Source organism: Sitodiplosis mosellana, unplaced genomic scaffold (assembly GCF_009176505.1).
Source record: "Sitodiplosis mosellana isolate CC-2019 unplaced genomic scaffold, AAFC_SMos_1.0 Smas_scaffold_1, whole genome shotgun sequence".
Classification (NCBI taxonomy): domain Eukaryota; kingdom Metazoa; phylum Arthropoda; class Insecta; order Diptera; family Cecidomyiidae; genus Sitodiplosis; species Sitodiplosis mosellana.
The window spans coordinates 2,521,644-2,546,828 of record NW_022595244.1 but is presented as its reverse complement, the minus strand read 5'-3'; the positions used below and the strand labels follow the sequence as shown (position 1 = coordinate 2,546,828).

General features: G+C 38.3%; 4 protein-coding genes across 5 annotated transcripts in view; 3 read left to right on the top strand and 1 right to left on the bottom strand.

Moving 5' to 3' along the window:
- Positions 1–25,185, top strand: part of LOC129576437 (neurobeachin-like protein 1) — a 61,283-nt gene that overhangs the window by 30,036 nt on the left and 6,062 nt on the right. The gene's annotated exons all lie outside the window — the stretch shown is intronic.
- LOC129576474 (larval cuticle protein A2B-like) lies at positions 1,560–2,927 on the top strand. The gene is made up of 3 exons (XM_055461664.1): positions 1,560–1,701; positions 1,898–2,141; positions 2,207–2,927. The coding sequence occupies exons 1-3, from the start codon at positions 1,687–1,689 to the stop codon at positions 2,485–2,487; spliced, it is 540 nt and encodes a 179-aa protein (XP_055317639.1). The 5' UTR covers positions 1,560–1,686; the 3' UTR covers positions 2,488–2,927.
- Positions 7,200–8,970, bottom strand: LOC129576481 (cuticle protein 7). The gene is made up of 3 exons (XM_055461676.1): positions 8,849–8,970; positions 8,335–8,537; positions 7,200–8,065 (listed from the first exon to the last, which is right to left on the bottom strand). The coding sequence occupies exons 1-3, from the start codon at positions 8,858–8,860 to the stop codon at positions 7,759–7,761; spliced, it is 522 nt and encodes a 173-aa protein (XP_055317651.1). The 5' UTR covers positions 8,861–8,970; the 3' UTR covers positions 7,200–7,758.
- On the top strand, positions 23,612–25,170 carry LOC129576454 (cuticle protein 21). Its single transcript, XM_055461630.1, has 3 exons — positions 23,612–23,740; positions 23,958–24,326; positions 24,414–25,170. The coding sequence occupies exons 1-3, from the start codon at positions 23,726–23,728 to the stop codon at positions 24,786–24,788; spliced, it is 759 nt and encodes a 252-aa protein (XP_055317605.1). The 5' UTR covers positions 23,612–23,725; the 3' UTR covers positions 24,789–25,170.

Here is a 25,185-nt window from a genome sequence, read left to right as displayed (position 1 = left end):
CATTCAATACTTGTTCCTGTTGGGCGATTTAAAATATTCCGAGTGAATTCAATTGCAGTTCCTTCACATACATTTTTCGTCTTTTCTTGTTGCTTTGTCTAAAAATCCAAATCAAATTATATAATTGAATGAAGCGGTATTTCATTCAATTTCGACTGCGTTCGACTGGCTGATTTGCTCATTTGCATCGAAAACAATGTGCCACAATGCATAAAAATGTGTAAATGTATCATTTATAAGCAATTAATACGGTTTGTGTTGTCATAGGCACACGATGTGTATGGTATGCAATCTAACGCCTATGCATCATCGCACCAAAGAGAGGAAGAAAAAAGCTCGTGCACACACACACACACTTGCCATATCGATTAATGTGCCAGCATTAAAATCAAATTTGTTTTAACCTACGGACATGCGTGAATAATAAACAAATAAATTTTCGATTGAAGTGAAAAATGAATGCATAGGTTTAATTAAAATGCCACCATTGAGAGTGTGTGTTTTTGTCTCACTGCATGCCTTAGGCTCAATCTTTGGTTTCACAAATGTCACACGAATGAAAATAAAAAATGTATTTTCATCGCTGCCATAATTCTAGACGTCTATCTAGTTGGGTATTTTCTTTGTGGAACACACCAAATTTTCAGCCACGTAATATTTAATGAGTAACATTTCCCAGCCGTTGAGCACACGCTTGTGCATATAAAAAATATGAAATAACGAAAGAAATTGCTCACGATTAGAGTAAATGAGATTGCAATTAAGTATTATTATTTAGACGCATTCATTCGTAAATATTTACAAAACATTTTCAACGATATAAATTTTCCGGTGTCAGTTCCAAAAGAAAGAAAAGAGAAAAAAAAAACAACGTCTGCCAGCATATGACTCAAGATCATGTTGGGTGAATGTGTTTTTTCCGCTGCTCTTTTATGTAAATCCGTTATGGTTTCATTCACAAATAAAAAATACGCAAATTTTCTTGTGTCGCTACCATTAACAGTGAGATAAACACGGAATACTAATTTTTCAATTGGAGTGTGTTGTGCGTCGTCGTCGTCGTCGTCGCCGTCATCATTGTTGTCGTCGTTTTTCTAGCAAATGGATTTCATCAGTAGCACACGTACTTATTTTTTCGGCGATTAAATTTCACTTTTCATGGAAATTTTTTGTGTACAATCCCCATTACATGGCATCTGTTCCGTTCAAATGAAAGCGATCAATGGATTTGGCGTCGATGGAAGTATTGATTGATGTGATTTACATGCATCCGTGCAATTGAACCATTTTTTGTTGTTGTTGCGCTGCTTGCCCAATGCAATTTATTACGATTTTATGCGCGTTTGTATTTTATAACCATCGAAAATGTCAGGAAGCACCACACAACTCGAATATTTCATCACACGCAAATTTCTTCGCACTTTTTCGCAATTGATATTCAATGAACGGTGCTTGTCGCTCTTTTTTCATCGTTTTCGATAGCAGTAGGGATTTCAATTGGGCGTTTAATCGACCGCTTCAGCCTAATCATTTTTTTAAATTTTTCGTTATAAATTGACCGTCATCCAACCGAAGAAGCATCAATCCGATTTGTGCACTCATTTGTACAGTTACATATTTTCATTACACTCTTCAGGTCGATTTGTTTTGAAGTTTTTTTCTTCTTCTTCCTACCAAGTGCAAAAAATGGCTTTCGTTAAGGTTGGTTTACAACACAGTGTGTGATTTTCAAATTGAAAAGTTTTTGTTTTTGCTTGAAAAGCACAACGGCTCAGTTTGTAGTGCATAAATACAGGCTATTTATTTATCTCCGTTCCACATTTGAACGTTTTAGTTTGAACGTTGGTTTTCTAATGGATTTATCTCTCTTTGCCCCTATTGCTAACGTGTATTTTAGACTTCGATTGTTTTGGTTGCTTTGTTTGGTGTTTGTATGTGCAGTGTTTTGGTGCCGGGTGTCGCTCCACCACTCGCTCCAATTGCACAATTTGCTCCGCGTGTTTTAGCTGGCCCGGCTGTTGCTGTTCATCCAGAACCATATGATCCAGCACCACAATACGCTTTTGCCTATAATGTTCAAGATCAACTTACCGGTGATCACAAAAGCCAACAAGAAACTCGTGATGGTGACATTGTCAGAGGTATTGGTTTTTTTATTGTGTTGATGGAATGGAATATTAATGTAGAAAAAATGACTTGAATTTAGGATCGTACTCACTTGTTGAGGCCGATGGCAGTTTACGTACTGTTATTTACACAGCTGACCCCTTGAATGGATTCAATGCTGTTGTTGAAAAGACACCACTCGTCCATAAGGCCGCCGTTGTTCCAGCCGCTCCCATTGCTCCATTTGCCCCAGTGCCACATGCATTACCAGCACCTGTATTCCCAGCTCCAGCCGCTGTGCCGGCATTCCCCGCAGCCGTTCCGGCTCCAGCATTCCCATTTGCATCGCGCGTTGTTGCGCCAGTAACACGTGTTTTCTAAAAATAAAACACACCAACCGAGACCGATCCATTGAAAAAAAAATTGATTCATATCAACAAACCCTAGCTAAAAATGTGTGCTTTCTCAATTACGTTGTTATAACGTTGTCGGCAACTTGCGGACAAATCACATGATTAAGTGCTCCGTAGACGTAGAGAGAGAGATCAAACGCAATCACAGAGCCTTTGAAAGACTTCTTTTTTTTGTATAATGTTATCGAGAATGTAGTGTTGTTGTTATGTAATTCAATTTTTATTATTATCGTTAGTTTGTTATGTTTAGATCTATTTGCTCGAAGTATGAATGGCAATTCATCGTTTAGAGATTCGAATGGTGAATCGGAATATGTTAAGCGAAAAAAATGTAGAAAGAAAGACAAAAAAACGTATTTATATAATGAGAATTATTAAACATATCAAAACATATCATTTGCGTTTGAATTATTTTTTTTTCTTCAGCATACTTTGGTTGTATGTTTCCTAAATTGGGGCCAGTGATAAGGCAGTTTTTTTGGACGACAAGCAACAACAACGAAAAAAAGAATTGGTTGTCGAATCAACCAAAATTGACCAACTTATTCGCATAAATCATAGTGGTTAACACGTTTATTTTCATTCCCAGTGACACATACACACATATTCAGTAGAAAATTGTTCTCTTTTTTTGCTTTAAAAAACCGATATTTACGGTTTCCTTAGCGGCTAATAAAATACGGTGTTCTTTTTTTATCAATATCACAGTCATTGGCTGTGTGCGGCGCAATTCTGCCGCTTTTTTCTTTTCACTTTCCGTTGAATTTATTGGAGCCAATTGTGTACTATGCGCGCGATCTCTGGCGCGCGCGCTCGGTTTTGTTATACATGTTTCTGTTTTATTCGCCAACTCTAATGTATGTTAACAGCTGCGATTGTAATTCAATGCGGACGGAGTGTTTTTTTCTTCTCTTCATTGTGTCTACTTTACTGTCTCGATGGAAAAGGCGGAATTCTTACGATGACTGGCTGGCTGCTTGGTTGGCGAAATGCGAAAAAAAGCCACGTCACATTTTACGTTTGATAAAGGTGCGATAAAAAAAATACTCTATTTTCAGTTGGGGCTACACGTATGTGTGTGAGTGTGTGTGTTTCTATCTGTCTCGTTGCTTTCAAAGCATGTTAAAATGTCAAACAATTTATTGTGTCGGAGTGTGTTTGATACATTTCTGTGTTCTCACTCTTTCTCTGTTATTATGTGCCACCTATTACTGTCTGCCAAAAGAAACGCTTTTTATACTTCGCCCGGCATTCACTCGGTCTCTCTCTCTCGTGTGCCGTGATTCTTTTCATCAATAAATTAATTTATGCAACTGCGACGTCGACGACTGCAAAAAAGACAAAACGGAATAAAAAAGAGAAACCCATCTCAAGCAACTGAGCGAGTAAAAGCGAAAACTCAAACAACAAACGAACTGGCAAGATATGATTGTTCAATTGTTCACGAGAGATGCCGGCTAATCGAATGATAGCATTTTAGTTAAATATTCTGTTCGCCGTCATTGTCACTCTGTTTGGCTCGCCTAATCTTCCATCGCCTTTGTTGAAGTGTCTCTCTTTGATCATCGTGTGTTTTTTTTTCTGCATCGTTTTGCATGAGAGCCGACCCGGCAACGATGAGATCGGGTGCTATGCAAGTCATACTCAAACTCTCTGCACGTTGTCTCAATCTAAAACCCGGCTCGTTTATTCTATTTGAATTCGTTTGTTTGACATGCAATTGACAATGTCATTTCAAGCATTGCCTGAGACATGGTGACGCGCTTGCATTTTTCCGTAGTATCCAGTTAAATTATACATAAAGCGTATGTCATAATAATTCTGCATTCGTGGGCTGACATAGAGATCGAGATGAGAGTGAGGCAAACGACAACGACGACGACGTCGACGATGATGACTGTAGATCCAAAAATTGAGTCGACAAGATCCAAAAATAAATTATGGCTCTCAGAATTGTGTGTATTTATTCAATCACCGTATAGAAACAGGGTCTTTATTCTCTCATGTATTTTACGATTGCACTTTAAATGCTCTCTGTTGATTGTTTAGCGCAGATTAAAGATTGAGATGAGAGAGAGAGCGAGAGAGAGAGAGAGAGAGAGAGAGAGAGAGAGAGAGAGAAAGAGAGAGAGAGAGAGAGAGAGCAAAAAAAGAAGAAAAAATTGGACATTTATGCGGAAAAAAAGAATAATAATCAATATGACATTTGCAAAACGGGCAAAGCGATTGGGGCAGATAAAATCAGATGACAAATGTCGCTCGAGAGCGAAAGATGCATTTAATTTGGCCAGAAATGCCGGTTTGCGCGCATTTCATTTGGCATACAACCAAACCGGATGAGATCAGCAATTTTCTGGTAATGATTTAACTAACAATGGCCCAAAATGTCTGAAATGTCTCTGCAAACCCGCAGTCCGATTGCATTAAAATGACTTTGAATTGAGTTTGACTTTGAGAAAATGCAACAGCGGACGGTCGGACCTCTTTTTCTCTCTCTCCGCTTCTCATTTATGCCGTGTAAATCACTTTACAGCCGAATGGTTCGACATTCAAAGTCTTTGAGATTCATTTGCGGCAGCAATGCCGAATGAAGGTATAATCTGGTTTCTTGAAAATTAGATCTTTTTTGCCTTCTTGTTGTCACATGTGTAGTCGATCGTTAATTATCATTTTCAACGGACATTTTATTCGCATGTTTACAGACGGTTTGGTACACGGTTTTTTTCTGTTTGACTCTCTCTCTCTCTCTCTCTCTCTCTCTCTCTCTCTCTCTATCTGCCTCGAATTGATTCATAAATTCAGGAGAATTTCAATGGGTTTTGATGCACATTCCAAAATGTGACATAAAAAAAAGAACCATTTCAAAAACATCATGTTCACGCTGATTCGAATCGATTGCATTCGATTTAATTTGTTGTTCGTTTCTTTGTTCGTTACGCAAATTACCCGATTGGACTCTTTTGCTTACATACATTTGACACATTGTGCCGAGAGCATAGCGAACGGCAAGCGCGGAAAAATAGCAAATCAATTTATTAATAATAAATTGTAGCATTTTTTTCATTCTCTCTCTGCTTCTGCGGTGGAAATACAATGTGCGTTGTGTCATTTAGTTTAGTCATGTGCTTTGGGCTTTGAGCTTTGATTTTCATAAGTAAGCCGGACCGACGAAAGAAGCAAAGGAAAAAAATAACACGAGACGCGGGCATGTAATTAGACACACCACGTTTTGAACCACGATGGCGTCAGATTCAAACAAAAAATATTGTACATATAAATTTATTATCATTTATTGATCAATCCAAATACCAAAAATGGCTATTTAGATCGCTCGAAAATCAACAAACACTCACACACACCGAGAATGAACAGTGCAAGCAGAGAGAAGAGAAGAAACAACAGCAAAAAAAATTGTTATGAATTATGGAAGTCATAATGGCTTGAGGTAAGAAACTAAAACATTTTGAATGCGATGCAATCCGCATTTAATTGAATTCACCTGTTTTCATGCTGGGCACAAATGCATCCAATAGAGTCTCGATTGTTGTTTGCTTCGGGCTAAATGTGTGTGTATGTGAAGCGATTCTGATTTTTGATGCAATTGAAATTCCGATGTTCAAGGATTTGTTGTTTTTTTTCTTCTTCATCGTGTGCTTACGAGAGTTCCAGCACAAAGCCGATTAAACCAAAATCAATCGGGTGTTCAGCATTTTGCGGTTGCCTCATGTAAAACAATCGGTCGGTTGATGGCAGTGTCCCCCCGTAAGCCAAACGTGTATGTGTGTTATGGACGATGTTGTTTTTATTTTATTTTATTTTTTTCTCTGCATTATTATTGCCAGCCATTCAAAATCACGTCATTCGGTTCAGTCGAGAATGCGACTGCTCATTGTGAATTCTTCTTGCACAATTATGTAATCACTAAAAACGCTATAATTTACGACATTAGAATGAAATGCACAAGTGAGACTTCAATCAAGCGTACAATTTGGTTTTCGTCTTTTTATTTCGTTTCCTTCACATGGAATTAATTCAATCCGTCTCTTTTTTTCCTCGTTCGCTTTCATTTTTCTGCGTCGCATACTCACTTAATACGATCGCTCGCTTGCTTGCCCATTCTTTTTTTTAGTTTATGACATTTTTTGCCATCTATTTATTTGAATTAAGCGCTCGAACAGCATTGAGTGGACGAAGAGAAAAGAAAAATTTCCAAACTTTATCGCACAAATTTACACATCCGAAGCGCTGCGTTTTTGTTTTGTCATTAATAATCCCTTTAAATTGAAGAAAGTGACCTTCATCAAAATACCAACGACGATTTTCGAATGAAATGCTCTTGACAAGACTTTTTTTTCTCTTGCTTTTGTGTGTATGTGTCATACGGTCCATGGAGAATTTTGGAACTTTTTTTCTTTATGGAGATATGCGACGAATCGAGATCATTAAAATCAATGGGCGTAATAAAAGCAAGTTAAGTGCCCGTAAAAAAGCGCAACTCATCGAATGAATTAGATTATGCGATTTAGTTTGGCAAGGCGCGATTGGTTCGCATGCTGTTTCGTATTTTAATTGAATCGCTGGTGATGGGACATCCTGAAAATCCTGTCTAACGAGCATTTTATTGATCACTTTTTCTCTTCCATCCCATTCCATTGCCGACACGAATAAAACACAATTGAGTTCAATTTTTTTTAATACTGACATTCCTTTATTCAGCTAAATGCATTTAAATTAAGAAAGATGTATTTTTTTGTGTTTGTTGTGTTTTTGCTCATTGGCGCATTATAAACGTATACAAAGTAGCAAAATTAGAAAAACGTGTGTGATGAGAGTGAAGGTGTTTTGGTTGATGTATTTTTTTTTGTTCATTTTGTTTAGTACATAAAAGTAATACACATGAGATGATATTGATTTCATTTCTTTTTGACATAGTTTTTTCTAAATTGTTTTGCCAATTTTCGCTTATTTCTCTTAAGCTGGATGAAAGTATAGATAGAAAATTGATGATAGAGAGTGATCGAATCACTAGCGCAGCCGCAACAGACCACTCCGTGATCGAATCGAAATTTTTTTTTTGTCACATTGCTTAACAAAGAAGAGAAATAAATTAAAGTCCTAGCACAATGAGAATGAAGGCATTGAAAATAGAATATTAAGCATTAAAAACGTGGTTTTTCTTTTAAACTTTCTTTCTTATCCCGAATTAATTTTGCGGCGGTGATTTGAGTTTTTGTCTCTTTTACTTATGATATAAACCAAGACCATGATAAGCTGGAGCAGCTAGAACGGCTGGCGCATGCGCAACAACGGCTGGAGCGTGTGCAATATATGGTGCAGCATGTGCAATGGGTGCTGCATGATGTGCAACTCCAGCTTTCTCAACAACTGCGTTGAAACCGTTGTGATCGTCGGCTGTGTAAGTCACTTTGCGGATTGTACCATCGGGTTCAGTCAACGAGTAACTGCCGTGGACAACACCATTTACCAAAGTCTCTGATGCATGCTTATTGTCACCTGTGTGTGGGTCGCTCACTCCATAGCTGAAGCTGTTGAAATAAACAAAAAAACAAACGGCATAAATGTCAACGAAATGCTTTGAGGGTTTTTCCAATGGCGCAAACAGACCAGTTTGATTTTAGAAAAATGTTGAAACTGAACGGAAATTGAAATTGAAATAGAATTTTGAAATAGAAAAGCACGAAACTCGACTTAGAAATGAGTAGAATGCCAGATTTTCTCCAAAAACTTGAAAATTAATCTAAAAAAAAAACATGAAAATCGACGAGTGAGAGAAAAAGTGCGGGATTTTCCTTACCTATAGTGTGGGTTTGGATCGACTGGCTCGTGAACGACGTGCTTGGCAATAAGTGGAGCATGTGCAACAACAGGTGCATATGGAGCTGCATGAACAACAGGAGCTGAATGAACAACAGCAGGTGCGGCAAAACCGTATCCTGGATAAATTGGAGCGATCGGTGATGCGGTCACCAAAGTGACAAAGCACATAAAAAGCACGACCTATTGGACCGGAAAAACAGAATTTTTTTTATTTTTTTCTCGTTAAAATCGCTTTTGGAAATTCGCAAAATTTCTTTGATATTTTATATTTTTCTCAATGAAAAAAATGCACTTTTTTCCACGCAACACAATCCGAATTTTAGTTTTTTGTTCACGAATTTTGCCAAATCCATTTTTCGATCACTTCCAAATTCAACTTATTTCGTTTTTCTCGATGGAAAAAATAATCAAACACTTTGCAACCGAACAAAAAAAAAACGTTCACTTGAAAATTTTCTTTCTTTGGAAAAACGCTTTTCGATTGGTTTTACCTTTGTGTTCATGATGACTATATTGTTTAAATCACAGCTTTGGTTTGAGTCAATTGCACTTTGGAGTACGGAATTTATATGTTCTGGCGTGGTACGGTTTGGCGTTTGGCGTTCGCATGTGTTGGTGCTGTGTATGTTTGAGGATAGATCGAGCATATAATGCACACACATAATACTTGTAATCCCACCAAATGGCAAAAAAGCATGTGGCACACGAAAAAAAATGATTATTATTGTTTTCAAATGTAATACATAGTCACACTCAAGTCAGTTTTCAGTAAGTACAATAATAGAGGTCTAAAAGATGCAAACAAATATAATCCATGCGCTTTGGGTGCAACAGAGCAACCAAACCAGCAAGCTGTCGAGTGCAGCAAGCAACATGGAAAGAAGAAAAAAATAGCGATCGTGAGATGAAAGATGAATAAGGAAAGACATAAAAGCATCGCATTTCATCGTATTTAATAACAAACGCGCATTCATTAAAAAAAAACACACAACAACGACTGAGAAAAAAAAGCATTAAGTAAATATAAAATGTGTGCAGCAACTATCTCGTCTCGCACTCTCCACCGTTGTCGTCGTCGTTGTTGTCGTACACCGTCGTGTCTCGTACTCACATTGCCGCTATAGGTAAAAATCTGTATGTAATCGTGGCAAATAAAAAACACAGCGACTCCATTGACGATGGAAAATGCAGTGTGTACTACAAATTCGCTGCTGCTTGAATGGGCTGGCTGATAGGCAGTGAGACAGAGACAAAATACTCGTCAACTTTGCCAGAGCCAGGCTTGTGTAGTTGGATGCGGAGAATTTTTCATCACAAAAATAAAAACCAATTTTAATGTGTGAGAACAAATGATCCACATATGAATGATCGATGCTGCATAGAGGCTGGCGCACACACACATGCACATACACACAATCAACGCAACTCGTAGTTGCACGTAGTATCTGTTTCTGTACGTACACATACGGTGCGCGAATGACACTTATTTCTCGCATAGAAGAAAAAAAAAATGGAAAATGAAACGAAATGCATTACATGCACCACATATAATATGCAATTATTTACATTTAATTAGATCTTTAAATGTTATGGCATGCAATGACATAAGAAATTTGGTGTGCTGAAACTGTGCGCGCCGACACACAGCCACACATACACACACGGCATCGGTGCTATGTGCCGCAGCAAGATAACAACGAGTGAGTCAACTCTCGCGGGCGACGAAAGGGAAATTAAAACGTTGTTATTAATAATAAATACCAATAATTTTTAGTGGGCACATTACAATTATTATTTATTCAATTTTATTTCTTCCACCCTGTCTTAGCTTGTCCGCTAACCATATGCATTTCAGTTTTGTTGTTGCTTTTGCCGATTTTATCTAATCGATTTATCTGAATTGTGTTATGTGTTTTTTTCGCTGATTTGGTGCACAAATGTGCACTACATTTCGATTTATGATTCATGCAGCTGAAAATTGGCTGAGCAATGAGCATGCAATGTACGTGTGATTGTTGCCCATGTGTGATCTTCGTTAAAAGTGTTGTTGTGTGCATTTTGTAAGATGTTTGTAATAATTAAAATAGCTCAGCGAAAGAGAGAGAGAGAGAGAGAGAGAGAGAGAGAGAGAGAGCGATCGGCATGGACTGGGATATGGTGTGCATTCTGTGGCATGCTATAATTTTCCACTGTAGTATGTCGATACACATTTATCGATCACAATCATATTCGCAGATCACCATTTTTCCTATTTCGTTCGAAAGAAATCCAATTACGTACGGCATTATATCAATCGAATTGCGATTGAATCACTTATTTAGCTAGGCAAAAATTGAAATGGAGTAAAGGAAAAAAGGTGAGAAAAATCGGTTTTTATTGACGATTATTACCGTAGAAATGTCTGTATTGAATCGTACATTGCACACCAGATATGCATGGTATCGAATGGCGCAAAACAGAAAAACCAATGGATTACGTCGATTATTGCGCGCGCACTCGCGGCTACTTAGCGATAACAGAACAATGGTTCAATTGAATATCATTGGCGATCCACTTTTTTTTGCATATGGCAATTGCAATTTTGATGTTGCCTGTCCATACCATAAATGTCACCCATGTTAAACGTGTCACCTATATACCATTTGCATTTTTTTCCTTTGTATCACTTGTTTGTTTTCTTTGGTGTGATTTGCTTGGCTTTGGCTGAGGTTCGTCATACAGCCTTGTCTTGCCTTGCCTCGTGCGCCCGCGCCTCTCTCTCTCTCTGTTTTCCTCTCGCGTTACATTATAGTCTAATGAATATTTTTGCATAAAATGTTGCACACATGTTCAAGTTGTTGCCGATCGAACTGGTCGCATGTCTATACTTGTTTCCAATTTTCTAATTATAATTAGCTGAGACACGCATTTATCACAAAGTGTCTATATTACATCGGTTTATGTCAGCATTTTTTTCTTGTTGTCTTTGTGTGGCTTCGACGGTGACGGCGAAAAATCGCGCCAATTCACTGATTTTTACCATTTCCCAGAAATCCGAGAGAGAGAGAGAGAGAGAGAAGTGACCGCTCCAGCACGACACTTATGACACTTATGTGAGGAAGATGTCAAAGCTCGTTGATGTATTTTCATGCATTTTATCTTGTTAATCAACGTCTTTGATCTATCTTCCGTTTGACTCATCTATTTCAAAGATGTGAATAGATATTTTCTGGTTGTTCATTGAGAGCAGAGCGAACACAAAAACAAATACGCCATCGGAACAGTCAATTAATCACATCGAATTTTGCACTTTTGATGGACCTTGGCAACAGAACGTTTTTGTTTCGAGTGTAGACGCGTTGTAAGCGGTTTTTTTCTTCTGAAAATTTCATTCGATAGTGCTGCTTTGGTGCGCCAAATCGCTAGACTTTTTGTCTGTCACATTTGACATTTTGAATAACGATGAAAGTGCGAAAAAAAATGTTCATTTTGGCAGGTCATTCATTTTTATGATGCGGTAAATTCTAATTTTATTACCTCGGACGAATGATCTGAACGAACGCATTTTCGGTCGGCGACACAGAAAACAAGCCAACAGGCAATAAAAGAGATGATTGTCTGTGTACGCGAGCCAAGAAAAAACGAGAGATGCTTTTTCTGAGACAACAAGACAAAGTGACGACGAACGAAAAACGATGCAACAGCAACAGCACAACGAACTAAAGGAAATAAATTTCGAATTGAAAAGAAAAGAGAGAAAGAAAAAAAAATCTCTATTCAACAACACATTTTCATGTTCAAGCGGTTGAGACACATCGAAGTGCGAGTGAAAATGGACATGTTAACATCTATTTCGTACCGACGTATGTTGTGCTTCAATTTGACCGAATGCTCGGGCTGCTGCACAATTTTTGGCATTTGGTCAAAGTCGACTCGATGCCAAGTAAATTGCGATGGTAGTTTCGATGTGCTTGCTTCCCATATCGTCCGCCCCGCCGAATTCGATTTTTCTCACTACGCAAAATATATCGCGGTGATAGATGGAATTTCGCAGAAGAATATGCACGAAGCGAGATGGCGAGAAATAGCTACAAAATTGCTATGAATAATTATGGGAAAATTATATGATTCGCTAGTTATGCGGTTGTGTATTTGTTTCTCTCTTGTTTTTTCTACCTCTTCTTGGGTGCACATTGGCTAAGATCAGATGGAACAACTACCGAACACTGGCGAGCACAGCCACAACAGCAACACGGCGGCGGTAGATGGTGTTTGAAGCAGTGCAGCTGCATGTTCTACATGTTTCATCTTGATATATTATTCGATTTGCAATTAATGTTTATCGTTGTTACGTGATCAGGATTTAGCTAATTCATATACTCAATATATGTTGTTGTTGTGACTGAAGCTGAAAAATCACTTCGAATTCCAACACACAAACAACCTTGAGCACATGCAACTGTGACTGACCACTTTGCAATACCCACAATGTTTTTATCGATCTTGTGTGTTTGTGTGTTGTTTTCTGTCTTCTGTGCGCCGTTCTTTGTTGATTCATAACTTTTTTTTTTCATTCGAACAGCAATTTCATTCACAACGATTTTTTTCCCCATTCGTTGATTGATAGATATGGAATAGCCATGCATTGAAGGCATTTGGCGAATTAAAATTGAACGAAGAAAAAACCTGGTCCAAGATAACAAATTTTGTATAATTTTCCAAACAAAACTTCTAGTTTCTCGACACAAAATGTCAAACAACCTACCGATTAACGAGCGAATGAGAAAAAACAACCGGAGAATTGGTTCAAACAAAACGAGCTCTGATAACGATTTTTGGTGCACCGTCAGACTCGGATTCGGTTATTAGGCCTTACAGAAGAAAAAAAACCTATACGAGAGCGAAAAAAATCACACTAATTGAATAAAACAAATCTCGTGCTGATATATTTTTTCTGCTTCATACATTTGTTTCACTAATTAAATCGGGCGTTTTTTATTCGTATTCATTGCAATCGGCAGAGTGAGTTGAATGAACATGAATAGCGAAGAAAAAAAAATTGTGTATCTCATGCCTGAATACACCATTTAATGTATGCTCTAGTTTCGAATCGTAGTGATTGTCTTGTTCGCTATGACTTTGCAATTCATTAAATCGGATTAGAAACAGAATCTCGGAGTGATTCGAAATAGCCAGTGACAAAACCGCAAATTAAATGTAGGAATGAGCATGAGTGTGTGTGTTTTCATGCAGAGAGGCGATTGAAGCTGGGTCCATTTTAAGAATTCAATAATAATTGACAGAACAAAAAAAAGCGAAATCACAACGTGAATATTTTTGCAACATTTGCAAAATGCCAACGACCATTCAAACGACGCAACAGCAATGACAATAAAAATAGACGGAGCGAATGAAACGCGCGAAGAGTGAAGAAAAAATCTCAACCCTGAAATCTGAAGTCGGCGGCAGTTTGGGTATTACATCCAAAAAATCAACTACAACCGCTATCCAATTCAGAATTTCGGCTTTGTTCTTGAAAATCTCATTAGGTTTTTTCTTGTGAGCGCATAAAAATTGCCACGTGAATTTTCGATGTAATTACGATGCAAGGCTGATCTATGCCGAGCACACGCAATAATCACAATTCAATTGTGTTGTGTACATGTGTTTTTTTTGTTTCGACTTGTATCGCGAGCGCGCCGCCATATACCATTCTCTAATTAATCATACACCCGTATTAAATGGTGACGAAATTCGAACGCAATATTCTTGCATCTCTGGCTCGAAATTGAGAAGAAAAAAAATTGAACGAGATGTGATAAAGACTTCTTATGAAAATTAGTTCGAAGAACTGCACAGCGCGCATAGGCGAATGTGGCAAAAAAAATTCAAAACGCATTTACGTTTCGGTTTTCGCAATCTATGTCTCGGTTCTTTCTTCTTAGGCATTTTTTTCTCCTCTTTTGACTGCATGCTACACATCCAAATACAGCAATCAACTGCATAATACCAGCGCATAATTTATATATTACAATGAGCGCGCGAGCGCTTAATTGAGACGTTTTCATTTTTGGCATAAATAAATAATTTACCTCGCATTTTTCTCTTGGCGCGCTGCTGCTTTTTTTCTCTTCTCAGCATACTATATCACTGTTTGCATTGCATTTGCTCTCGACGTTTCTGAAATCGAAATTGACATTTTCATTGCTGTATTCAGTTGGCTGACTGTTTTTTCTTCTCTACACTCATTTCAGAATTATTCATAATTCAATGGCGAAAAATTCAATACGTTCAACCAACAGTCGGTTTTTTTTCCTTCGCTTTAGATTTAATCAGTGCAATATTGTCGCCGTTTTGTGCCTTGTCACCCGTTTTTATATTCTGAATGCTATTACAAGTCATTGGAATTGAGCCCACGAAACTTTTATCAAGCAAATCAACGATGATTATTACTATTTGCAGTCAATCAAAATGTAACATTTGAAAAGAAAAAAATATTTAGAACAATTTCGTTCGATGAACTTGTTTGAAGTGCGTTTTAATCGCACCGAATTGTGAGTCGAGACAACCGGAATCATAACATGAATCAGACAGAATAATATGAAATGGCAACAAGAACAACAAATCAAAATAAACACGAAAATTCGTGGCGAACATGATTCTTCCCGATTGTGTAGCGAACTTGTATCAAGTGCGTCGTTTTACATCATAATAATCGCTAATTAATCGCAAACTAAAAATAGAGAAAATGAGATGAGACTCGCGACGCGATTAACATAATGGAAATCATCACGTCTCATTTTGATTTATTTCCAATTAATTAAGTCGATTAAATCAGCCGATATTTGTGATATCGACCATAAACAAGCGCTTTTTTTGCCACAAGTTTCTCGCTCGTCGTTGAAATACGAATCGCAGAGCGCATGAGAATCCGAAATAAAAATGGGAAAATCAGCTTTTCTAGCTCTAGTTTGGGGTCAGGTCATACGTTGACCAGAGCAAGGCTGGATTTTTTTTGCGACATTTTTTTTCTTGCTTGTTGGTAGGTTTTCTTAGGCTTTCTTGAGTTTCATGAAATCTGAGCACGTACCGTGTGTATTTTGGGCGATTTTGGCACACATAAAAACTGCATGAGTCAACACCAAACACCAATTACTGCATGTGTATGTGTGATTTATTGTCGTAGTCGAATTACAAAATGGGCAATTTGATGATTGCAAGGACGAACGGGTGTTTTCTATGCAAAGACGTGCACACCAATTAGCCAATCCATTGGGTTGACTGAAAAGAGCAGCGTAAAACAGCGAAAACAGCGTGTTGCAAGCGAATAAACGAGCAATAGCAAGAGTGATCGGAGCAAGCGCGCGCGCGCGTACGCTCAAGCACACAAGAGTTCATTACCTAAAAATTGTGCACATGGGCATGGGCACCAAATCGAATAATGGCACACACGCGCGCAAATCAATGTGTGTTTACCATTTGAATATATGTGCGCGCCGAAGAAACACGCTCTGTATATAGCCCACATAGTAAGCAAATGCCGTTTTGTGTGATTGCAACCGAATCGAATTGACTCGACTCGTTTCGTTTTCGCAGAAACTGGTGCATTACGATTTGTTTTTTTTTCTCGCTCTCTTTGCGCAAATAAGGCAACTCAGCAAAATCGATGGGTTTATTTGACCGAAACGGTCTGGCTCAGAAATGACAGCAAAGCAAACATTGCTTGAGACTCAACGGTAAGACGGCAGATAAATGCAGATATTTCATCAAAACCGTCTCGTTACTCTCCTTATTATCATACATAGATTTTTTTGTGTGTCGCTGCTGAAAACTTTCTTGGTCCCATTTGCTTTTACGTAATGGGTGAGCGTATACAAACCGCCAAAATGTAGAAACAATAATAATGAAAAAAGCAAGATAAATTGATTAATTTTACGAGATAGAGGAAACTATTTCTTTATCCGTGACATTGCACTACATTTTGGATAATCCGTGAAAAGCCACGTAAAAAATTCCTAAAAGCATTTCGTTGTTATCAGCTGTGCTGTCGCAGTTCAGTGTACCTGTGTTACAAAAGGAATGCTTACAAAAAGTGCATGCAATCACCGCAAAAGTTACGTTATCATTTGTTTATCCAACGTTGGAATGCATGAAAACGAGTTTTCATGTTACCGCACACGGTTGTTTGTGTGCTTTTTTTTCGTTGCCTTTGCTTCTCTTCTACGATGTTTCCAAATTGAATGCACAAACAGTGGAGAGTCGAGAATGTGGTGCACATTAAACCGAAATATATATTAATTATCAAGTTAGCTACGGCTGATTGAGCAGCACACCCGCTCTATAAAATCCTATCCTCCACATTGTGCTGGTGTCGTCTGTGCACAATGCACATGCGCATGATCATTTAAGCCGTTTAAATTGTCTAGCATGCGAGCATCATCAAGTAGATTTCTATGCTTTCAATTTATTAAATTTAATAAAAAAAACTTGCTCCTGTTTTCGCTGTTGTATCGCATAATATGTGTGCCAGAGACCCACAATTGTACCGGAGCTGCAGAAAGCAAGAATTGAGTGAAAACGAAAGTGAAACCAGGCGGCACGAAAAACCAGATTTGTCGTCGTCATCGTCGTCGTCGGTGTGTCATAGTGAAACGGTACAAATGGCACATATATGCAAAAACGGAATTTATACTGCAGCCGCTCTGATCAATTTCTATAGCCATTGTCTGCATATTAAAAGATTTCAACAGTAAGTGTGTACTGTACGGCAAAAGAAAGATCGAGACCACGTACACGTTCCAAAGAATTTAATTTCATTTAGTCGCGGCCGTCTATCGATTTCTCTAGACGGCTGATATGGCCAAATGAACAAATACTGTGCACAAATCCCGGCCAAAAGAGCTCTTTGACTGGCTGCTGAGATTTACTATGCCCCCGTCGCACAGTTTATTAATTACTATATTTTTGCTTGTAGTTTCAAATGTTTGCATTTATATATCCAAAACGGAGAAGGAAAAAAAATCAACAACAGCAGCACACCGGCAAGAATCAAACTATGCCATTTCAACGACTGTTGAAATCTTTCCAACGGGTCTAGTTTTTGTCTACCGCTGCTGCTACAGTATATACACACTTTGTACCTATATATCTTTAGCGTAACTTCATTTAATTTTGGCGTTATTGCTACAGCAATGATTTTGATACTTGTGTGCACACAATTAATTTAAAAGCATATTAACGAGAGACTCGGCAATTGTTGCTGCTAACTTATATTTAGAATTTAATTGCATTATAGTTAGATTGCCGACAATAGCGACTGCATCAGCAGTAGAGGTAGTCCATTGTTTGTCGACAATCGTACATATCTCCTTAATAAGAAAAAAATGAAGAAAGAAAATTGCCGCGCAAAGTCTTGTTGTCAATGCCGCCACGAAAAAACGAAATTATTTTGCCGGATTTGTGAAATAGATTCTAGTTGGTTGGCTCGCGACATGCAAGTTACGTCACACGCATGCAATGCATGTATACTCGATGGCCGGAGCTTGGATTTGAAATACGTACGATGGCGTTTACGTAAGATTGGGGGAAGGAACAGAAATACATACACGGTACAACCGACACCGAGAACAAAGAATCCATTGCTACAATTGGCCATGGCTATACGAATGTTGCGAACCGGGCCGACTATATTTCGGTACAGTGTGCGCGCGCTGAGTGTGTGTGTGTGTGTGGACATTCTTTCGTTCGATTTTCGTCATCATTGTTTGTGGCTTGTTTTGTTGAATATTTGGTGTTTTAATAGAACCCTATAGGTTTTGTTTTTTGTTCAAAGGTAGAAAGACGAAGCGAAAATATGTGTATAAATTTAGAAAAACAACACATTTGGCATTTACTAACCGCTTTATTATATGGTCGACCAAGAATCGTTCCGAAAAATGTATGCATAAATCTACGAATGATTTTTTGGTGAACGAGGTTTGTGTGTGCGGCGCGGATGGGATTTCGAAAGGAAAACAACACGCAATTTGTGACCAATTCAATAGGCAATTATACAACGAATTTAAATTCCAGAAAAAAAAAAAAATTCAAACGACGGTGAGAAATAGTGTATGCATGCGCTAGAAACATGACTATTGTGTTGTTATTTTTCGGGGGACCGATTTCATATGTGTGCGCGCGAGCGCGAGTCTAGAACATGGAAGCAATCGAGATACGAAATTGGCACATTTCCATTGCAGTGTGGCGCACACTATGTCTATAATCTAAAACGAAACACCAACCGGAGAAATAGAAACAGAACAACGCAACCGTACGACAATGCAACATAAAATGTAGTAATTAATGAAAATCGCAATAAAAAGGCGGCCTGTGGTTGCTGGAGGAGAAAAAAAGTGCTGCAAGGTCGTCAAGATGCATTCCAAGTACGTCGTTCGATCCACAAGACAAGCATCCAACACACGAGAACCGGGCTGAACTGTGAAGCTGTGTGTGGCTGCCGCTTTTTTTCTTCTTCTCTTCAGTTCACTTAAATGCATTTCGCTGTTCACTGTCACGAATAAATCGAATTAAATGCTTTGCCAAGCACTTCGTTTAAATTTACTACAATATTTTTTGTTTCGTGTCTTTTTTCGCTTTGAGCTTTGCTTTTGCAGTGCAACAGTAAGTAGCTGGTGCGATCGCGCCCGGCTTCGATTATATGTAAATGTAATTTTTAAGGCGAAGGCTACGATTTATTTTAGAATGACTGGTTTTTTTTTCTCTCTCCTTCATCGTTGTCGTCGTGATCGACTTCAATTCACGATCGAATTTGATGAGGCCCCCGTAAGAACATGCGCGCTTGGTTCAATTCATTTAAATGGCTCGGTCACCATTAGCGCGACAGTTATTGCACATATTTAAATTAACTGTTGATGGCTCATGGGCGTTTTCCAAGCAACATGGTCCAAAGCCACGGTATTTCTTTTTTTCTCGTCCGCTTGCTGCGAAAACATTGAAAACAAGCCATAGAAAATATTTGAAGATTTGTCAGTTTTTTCCAAAAACAACGACGATGACAAAAATGAAAGAAAAAACGCGAATTTCTGTTATTCAATCAATTTTATCCGCTGAATCGTCGTTACCAGTATCGACAAGCTGAATCGAACTGGAGGTTGGTTTGGAAAAATTTCACTGTGTCTACCACTTAAGTTTTTGATACGTTAGAGAGCGAGAAAAAAAGGCTTCGGTTGATGTAATTTTAGAAAATCTACTCAGTAGTGAACAACTTGACGACACACACACACACTCCTCACACACATGCATCACAGTATGGAATCACAAAATGCATCTATGACATTATGAATGTGTTTTCTTTTACGTAACACACTGATAATAACAATAATAATAAATATCGTAATTGCACTCGTGTGGTGTAGTTTTGCTATCGACGGTGTGCACAAAACCGATCAAGTTGCACTGCATAGAAAAATGCCAACGATTTCAATGTATGTCTTTGGTTCATTTTGCCACCTGATGGCTCACGTACGGATTATTCAAAGTAGTCATTGGTGTCTCTCTATCTCTCTCTCGTGCGGTTATTTCGGTGCTTCGGCTGTTGTTGTTTCTGTTTGTTTGTTGTCGTTTTTTTTTCTTCTTTCCTTGATTTGAAATGAAATCGAGCGCGATTAGCGGCTCGCGCGCGCTAACACACACACATTGGACGACACATTACGACCAGAAATCCAATACCAAATGGATATAAATCCGAAATGAGCCAAACTGATGCGAGAAATAAACGAATGTGTAATAAATAAAAATGCAGCAGTTACTGTCAATAAAATGCACGGTGAAATGAACAAATGCGAAAACACTTTGTGGTCAGACAATCGAATTTAAAAATTGAAAGAAAAAACAACGATTGAACAGTGCATTTTACAGAAGCTATGATTGCGCGCATGGCACTGCTACTGCCACTGCTGCCACAATTGTCAATAGTTGTTTTTCTATCCGTTACCATGCGCAATTTGAATATCTTCATAACGAAAAAAAAAACATAGAAACAGCGGCAATAAGGAGCAAGAAGTGAATCGTAATGCAAAACATATTCGTGATTGAAATACATTAAATTGATTGGTAAAATCAAGAGATACGTTATGCGATTTACAAATGGATTTCATACGCTCTCTCGTACGCTCACATTCTCTCTCGTAATCTCGACGCGCGCACAAAACGCGATTTTTTTCGAAATGGTTAATCGATTCAATTCGCATTGAAATGTAGATAAAAAAAATATCAGTTCATGTAAACGCTTATTGTTGCTGCTCCTTTCCATACATATCAAAAACAGTAGCAAACATTTTACGATTTTCAAGTGTTCCAAGAATCCATGTGTGAGAAGAGAGACAAAAAAAAATAAACGGCTTTCGTTTAACAAACCTAGACACATCTCACATTTAATTGTTTTGGCGATACATTTTCATTTTTTTTCCACCCAAATTCATTGGTATGCATAACACCTGATTCCATGTGCGATGGATTCGATAACTGTGTCAAATCCGCTAAAGACGTAGCACTTTTTCTGAAGTTTACATAACCATCGTCAGCAGGGAATGGGCCAAGGCTGGACATTTGAATATTGTGGATCTTTTATGCGTCATAAATCATGGGTCGATGAAATAAGAACCAGTAGTATTGTTAACAAGACGCACCGACGTAAATGTTTCATTTCGTATGGATCATAGAGATCATAGAGTGTCGGAAGGAAATCCATTTTGTGCGTCTGTTTTCATCTAATTAGAAATTAATTAAGCCAATGATGTATATGCTATGGTTTGAAGCAGTGTCTGATCTGGCCATATCAATTTCTACACCGGCCCGATATGAGAACTTTCCTGTATTTGATATGCGGCATCCAGTTTTATTGGTTTTCCATGTGGCTCTGTTTTATGTACGATGTGATTAGAAATGCGGAAATTGAATATATCGTTTCGTTGGCCGCATCATCAAAAGCACAACTTGTTGTTGTTACAAGTAGCTACGCTACTACACGTTGTGAGTGTTTGTTGCGCACGAAGAAGAAGAAAAAGAAGATTGCTTTGCATGAGATAGAAACCGCGGTGGCAATCGTTAATCGCCATATGTAAATGTATGCATATATCAAATGGTTGGATTTTGATTAGCATTTCAGGCATTGTTTGTAGCCAACAAGGAAACCACTTATTCTGACCGAGATCAATACTATAATCCACATATGTGTGAAACGAATTCTTTTGTTTCCACTGCATTTTGTTATTTTTCTTAGCGCGATTTTAATCTAAATTAACAGCACAATTGGACCGATTTATTTCGGGTGAATGACGTGAACGATTTTTCTAGTTTTAACCTAAGTTTTAACATTGGCAAGCTCAACACATATATTCACATGCTAAACAAAAGATTGATGTGACATTTTTCTGGCATGTCATACATACCTAGATTTTGGCACCGTTCATTGTTTGTGTCAATAGATCACGCTGGAAATGTATTCACATGTACACAATTTACGGTTAAATGTGTCTTGCGCTCTCAATCGAGAAACAATGCTGTGTATCGTTTGCGTTACCTTCGGTTTTAGGTATTTTCTTTGTTATCGATATATATGATATTGATTTACATTTTCAACACATAACTTGTACAATTTTTAAATGAAATTTATTTTTATTTGAATTTTGACTCCGGTTTTATGGGGGCCATTTTTGTACAATGTAACGAGCAAGTGATATATATGTCAAAACAGGCTCCCATCTCATTAAATATTCGAATATTGTACAACGTGGCAACGCAATCTCACACATAATTGATTACTATTGAATGGTGATTTGGTAATCGATTCGTGGATACTCTCCGATACCACACACGCCAAACACTTTTTCACAATACGATTTTCATGATCAATATTCACCGTTTCGACCAAGCGAATCTAAATGAAGCAATTGATAGTGAGGTTCATGAAATGGAAATCATTTTCTTCGTTCGATTTAAATGAAAGTCAAGAGAAATAAAACAATTAATTATCACGTTTCACGACTCATTTGGTTCGAATGGTGAAGAATAATGTGTCTTTTGACCCTGGTTGATTTGAGCATGTTGTAAAAAATGACCGGTTTTTATCAAGTAAAATCGATCGTGAACAGTTTGTATGCCTAGATGTGTCGAATGGATGCATTTCAGAAAGGCCCAACTTAGAATATTTGAAGCGGTTCGATGCAATTGCTCAATCTCAAGCGACAACACCAAAAACATTCCTTCGTTTTTACCATTTTGTCACGGACTCTTTGACATTCTTGATCAATTAGTTTTGACACATATATAATTGAATGGCAAAATGTATCATCAAAAGACGTAAGCAGCGCAGCAATAACAACAGCATTTCAAGTTAAACTCGGCTCACTACATGTACTCCGGCTTTGCGTATAAGCATTTTGGCGAGATATTTTCACTTAATTAAAAATCGAAACATATCGACCTTACTGCAATGCAAAATGCAAAGAAAAAATGGCAACGCTGAGCCATTGCGTTGTCGTCTGAATGAATATTAACGGAGCTACTCGTCGGATTGCCTCAGCCAAAAACCAAACAGATTGCGAATGTCTATCATCTGCGGAATACAATTTGATGGTTTTTTCTCTCTGTCTGTCTGTTTATTTGTTTGTTTCTGTGGCTTAAACGAGCTGTCGGCCATGTGATCCATGCCAAAACCGTTTCTATGGAATCACAGTTGTCTACGGCTACTATTAGTTGCCACTGTCGCTGCTCTGCCATTTCATTTCTGCACACACGATGTTTACATTGATTCACAGTATTTCGAACAAGCGTGCGCACATTTGAATTCGACGTGATCAGATTCCTTGATTTTGGTTTGACCATAATTTTGTGTAGATTATTTTCTACTAGAAACACATGAAACCAGCCATTTGAATTGCAACTGAAATATACGATTGAAATTTATGTGATGTACAAATACACACCACCACCATCACACAAGCAACGGAAAAAACGCACAAATTTTCAACGCGACGCGCTCAACAAGAGAGTGAGATAGGCAAATACCAAAATGCTCAATGGACTGAGGATAGCCAATTTATGCTCATCGAAATGGTACAGACCAATAATAAAAACAACAACAAAACCATTGACCGTCATCAATACACGCACAATAAACAATGCCATGTCGCACCTCATGGTTGAATGTCGCACCATCGTGTGTGAAACACACACTCGATGAGAGCGAACGAAAAGGAACAAAAAAACAAAAACACAAATAAAATTGGTGGAATTTTTGAGTATAAAAAGACGACCAACCGACCGATTGGCATATCAGTTCATCTTCCTCATTCAAACAGTGAGAACTAAGTATCAAATTTAAGTGCAAAATGAATACCCTCTGTGTAAGTAAACGATTAAGTGGTTTTATTTTTTGTGATAACGATACATCGAAACGAAAGGAATATAATAGAAAAAAATCGTTTTTTCTTGGAGTGAAGTGTAAATTTTCAAATGGTTTCAATAAACGTGGTGAAAATGATTGGATGGATCGCAAATCGAAAGCGGCTGAAGTGTGTTGAATTCACTGGACTTACATTCTTTCAATGAATTATATTCTAGATTGCAGCTGTTTTGTCAGTGGTCGCTATTTGCCAAGCTGGGCAATTGGCAACCCCATTGGCACCTGTAGCTTATGTGAATGGAGCTCGTCTTGCCTACTCAGCACCTTTGGCCGCCGCCGCTCCACTCGCTTACTCAGCTGCCGCTCCACTCGCTTACTCAGCTGCCGCTCCACTCGCCTACTCAGCCGCCGCTCCAATTACCTACTCAGCACCTTTGGCTGCTGCTCCAGCATACCAACCATATGTTGCTAGCCGAACATACGCTTACCAATCACAACCAATCGTTGCCGCCAGCCCTTTGGCCTACAGTGCCGCCCCAGTCTTGAGATCTGCTCCACTCTTGAGAGCCGCTCCACTCGCCCCAGTTGTAAGTTGATCGCGTCCAAAAAAAATGATCAAACGAAAATTCTTGCTCTCGAACTATAACAATTGAATGTTCTATCCCTTCGAAAAGGTTAAAGCCGCTCCTTTGATCGCTGAACCAGCTCCACTTGTTGCTGCCGCTCCAATTGTCAATGCCGCTCCACTCGTTGCTGCCAAGCTCGAAGAAGTCGATGCTCACCCACAATACCAATTCGGTTACAACGTTGCCGACGCTTTGACCGGTGACTCAAAGACTCAAGAAGAAACCCGTGATGGTGATGTTGTCAAAGGTAGCTACTCATTGATCGAACCAGATGGTTCACGTCGTACCGTCAACTACTACTCAGACCCAATCAATGGATTCAACGCCGTCGTCCAAAAGGATTTGCCACTCGCTGCCACACCAGTTGTTGCCGCCAAGACTGTTGTCGCTGCCCCAGTCCCAGCTAAAGCTGTCCTTGTCTAAATTCATTCTGTCTACAGTTAAACCCTTCCCCGTCTTCCTATTCGAAAACACTTCATCTCCGTTAGCATTTAGATGTTTTTTTCAATAACTATCCCAAAACGCAAAGGAATCGCAGAATATGTGATTGAATATCCTCCCCATCACCCAGAAGAGAACCAAAATGTAGCAGTTGAATAGTCGGGTGTATCACATATATTGATTATATGCTGAGCATACCACTAGTCAAGTCAAATTAGCATACCGGCAATTTAGCGATTCGACTGCGCAATATAAGGGCTTATTCATTTCAATAAACTTTATTAATTCCATTGTTGAATGCTTTTTTTGTACATAAAAAAATGTTTTAGAAAAATATACATGAACTTGAAAAAAAAATTTAAAAGCAATGATGTTTTAT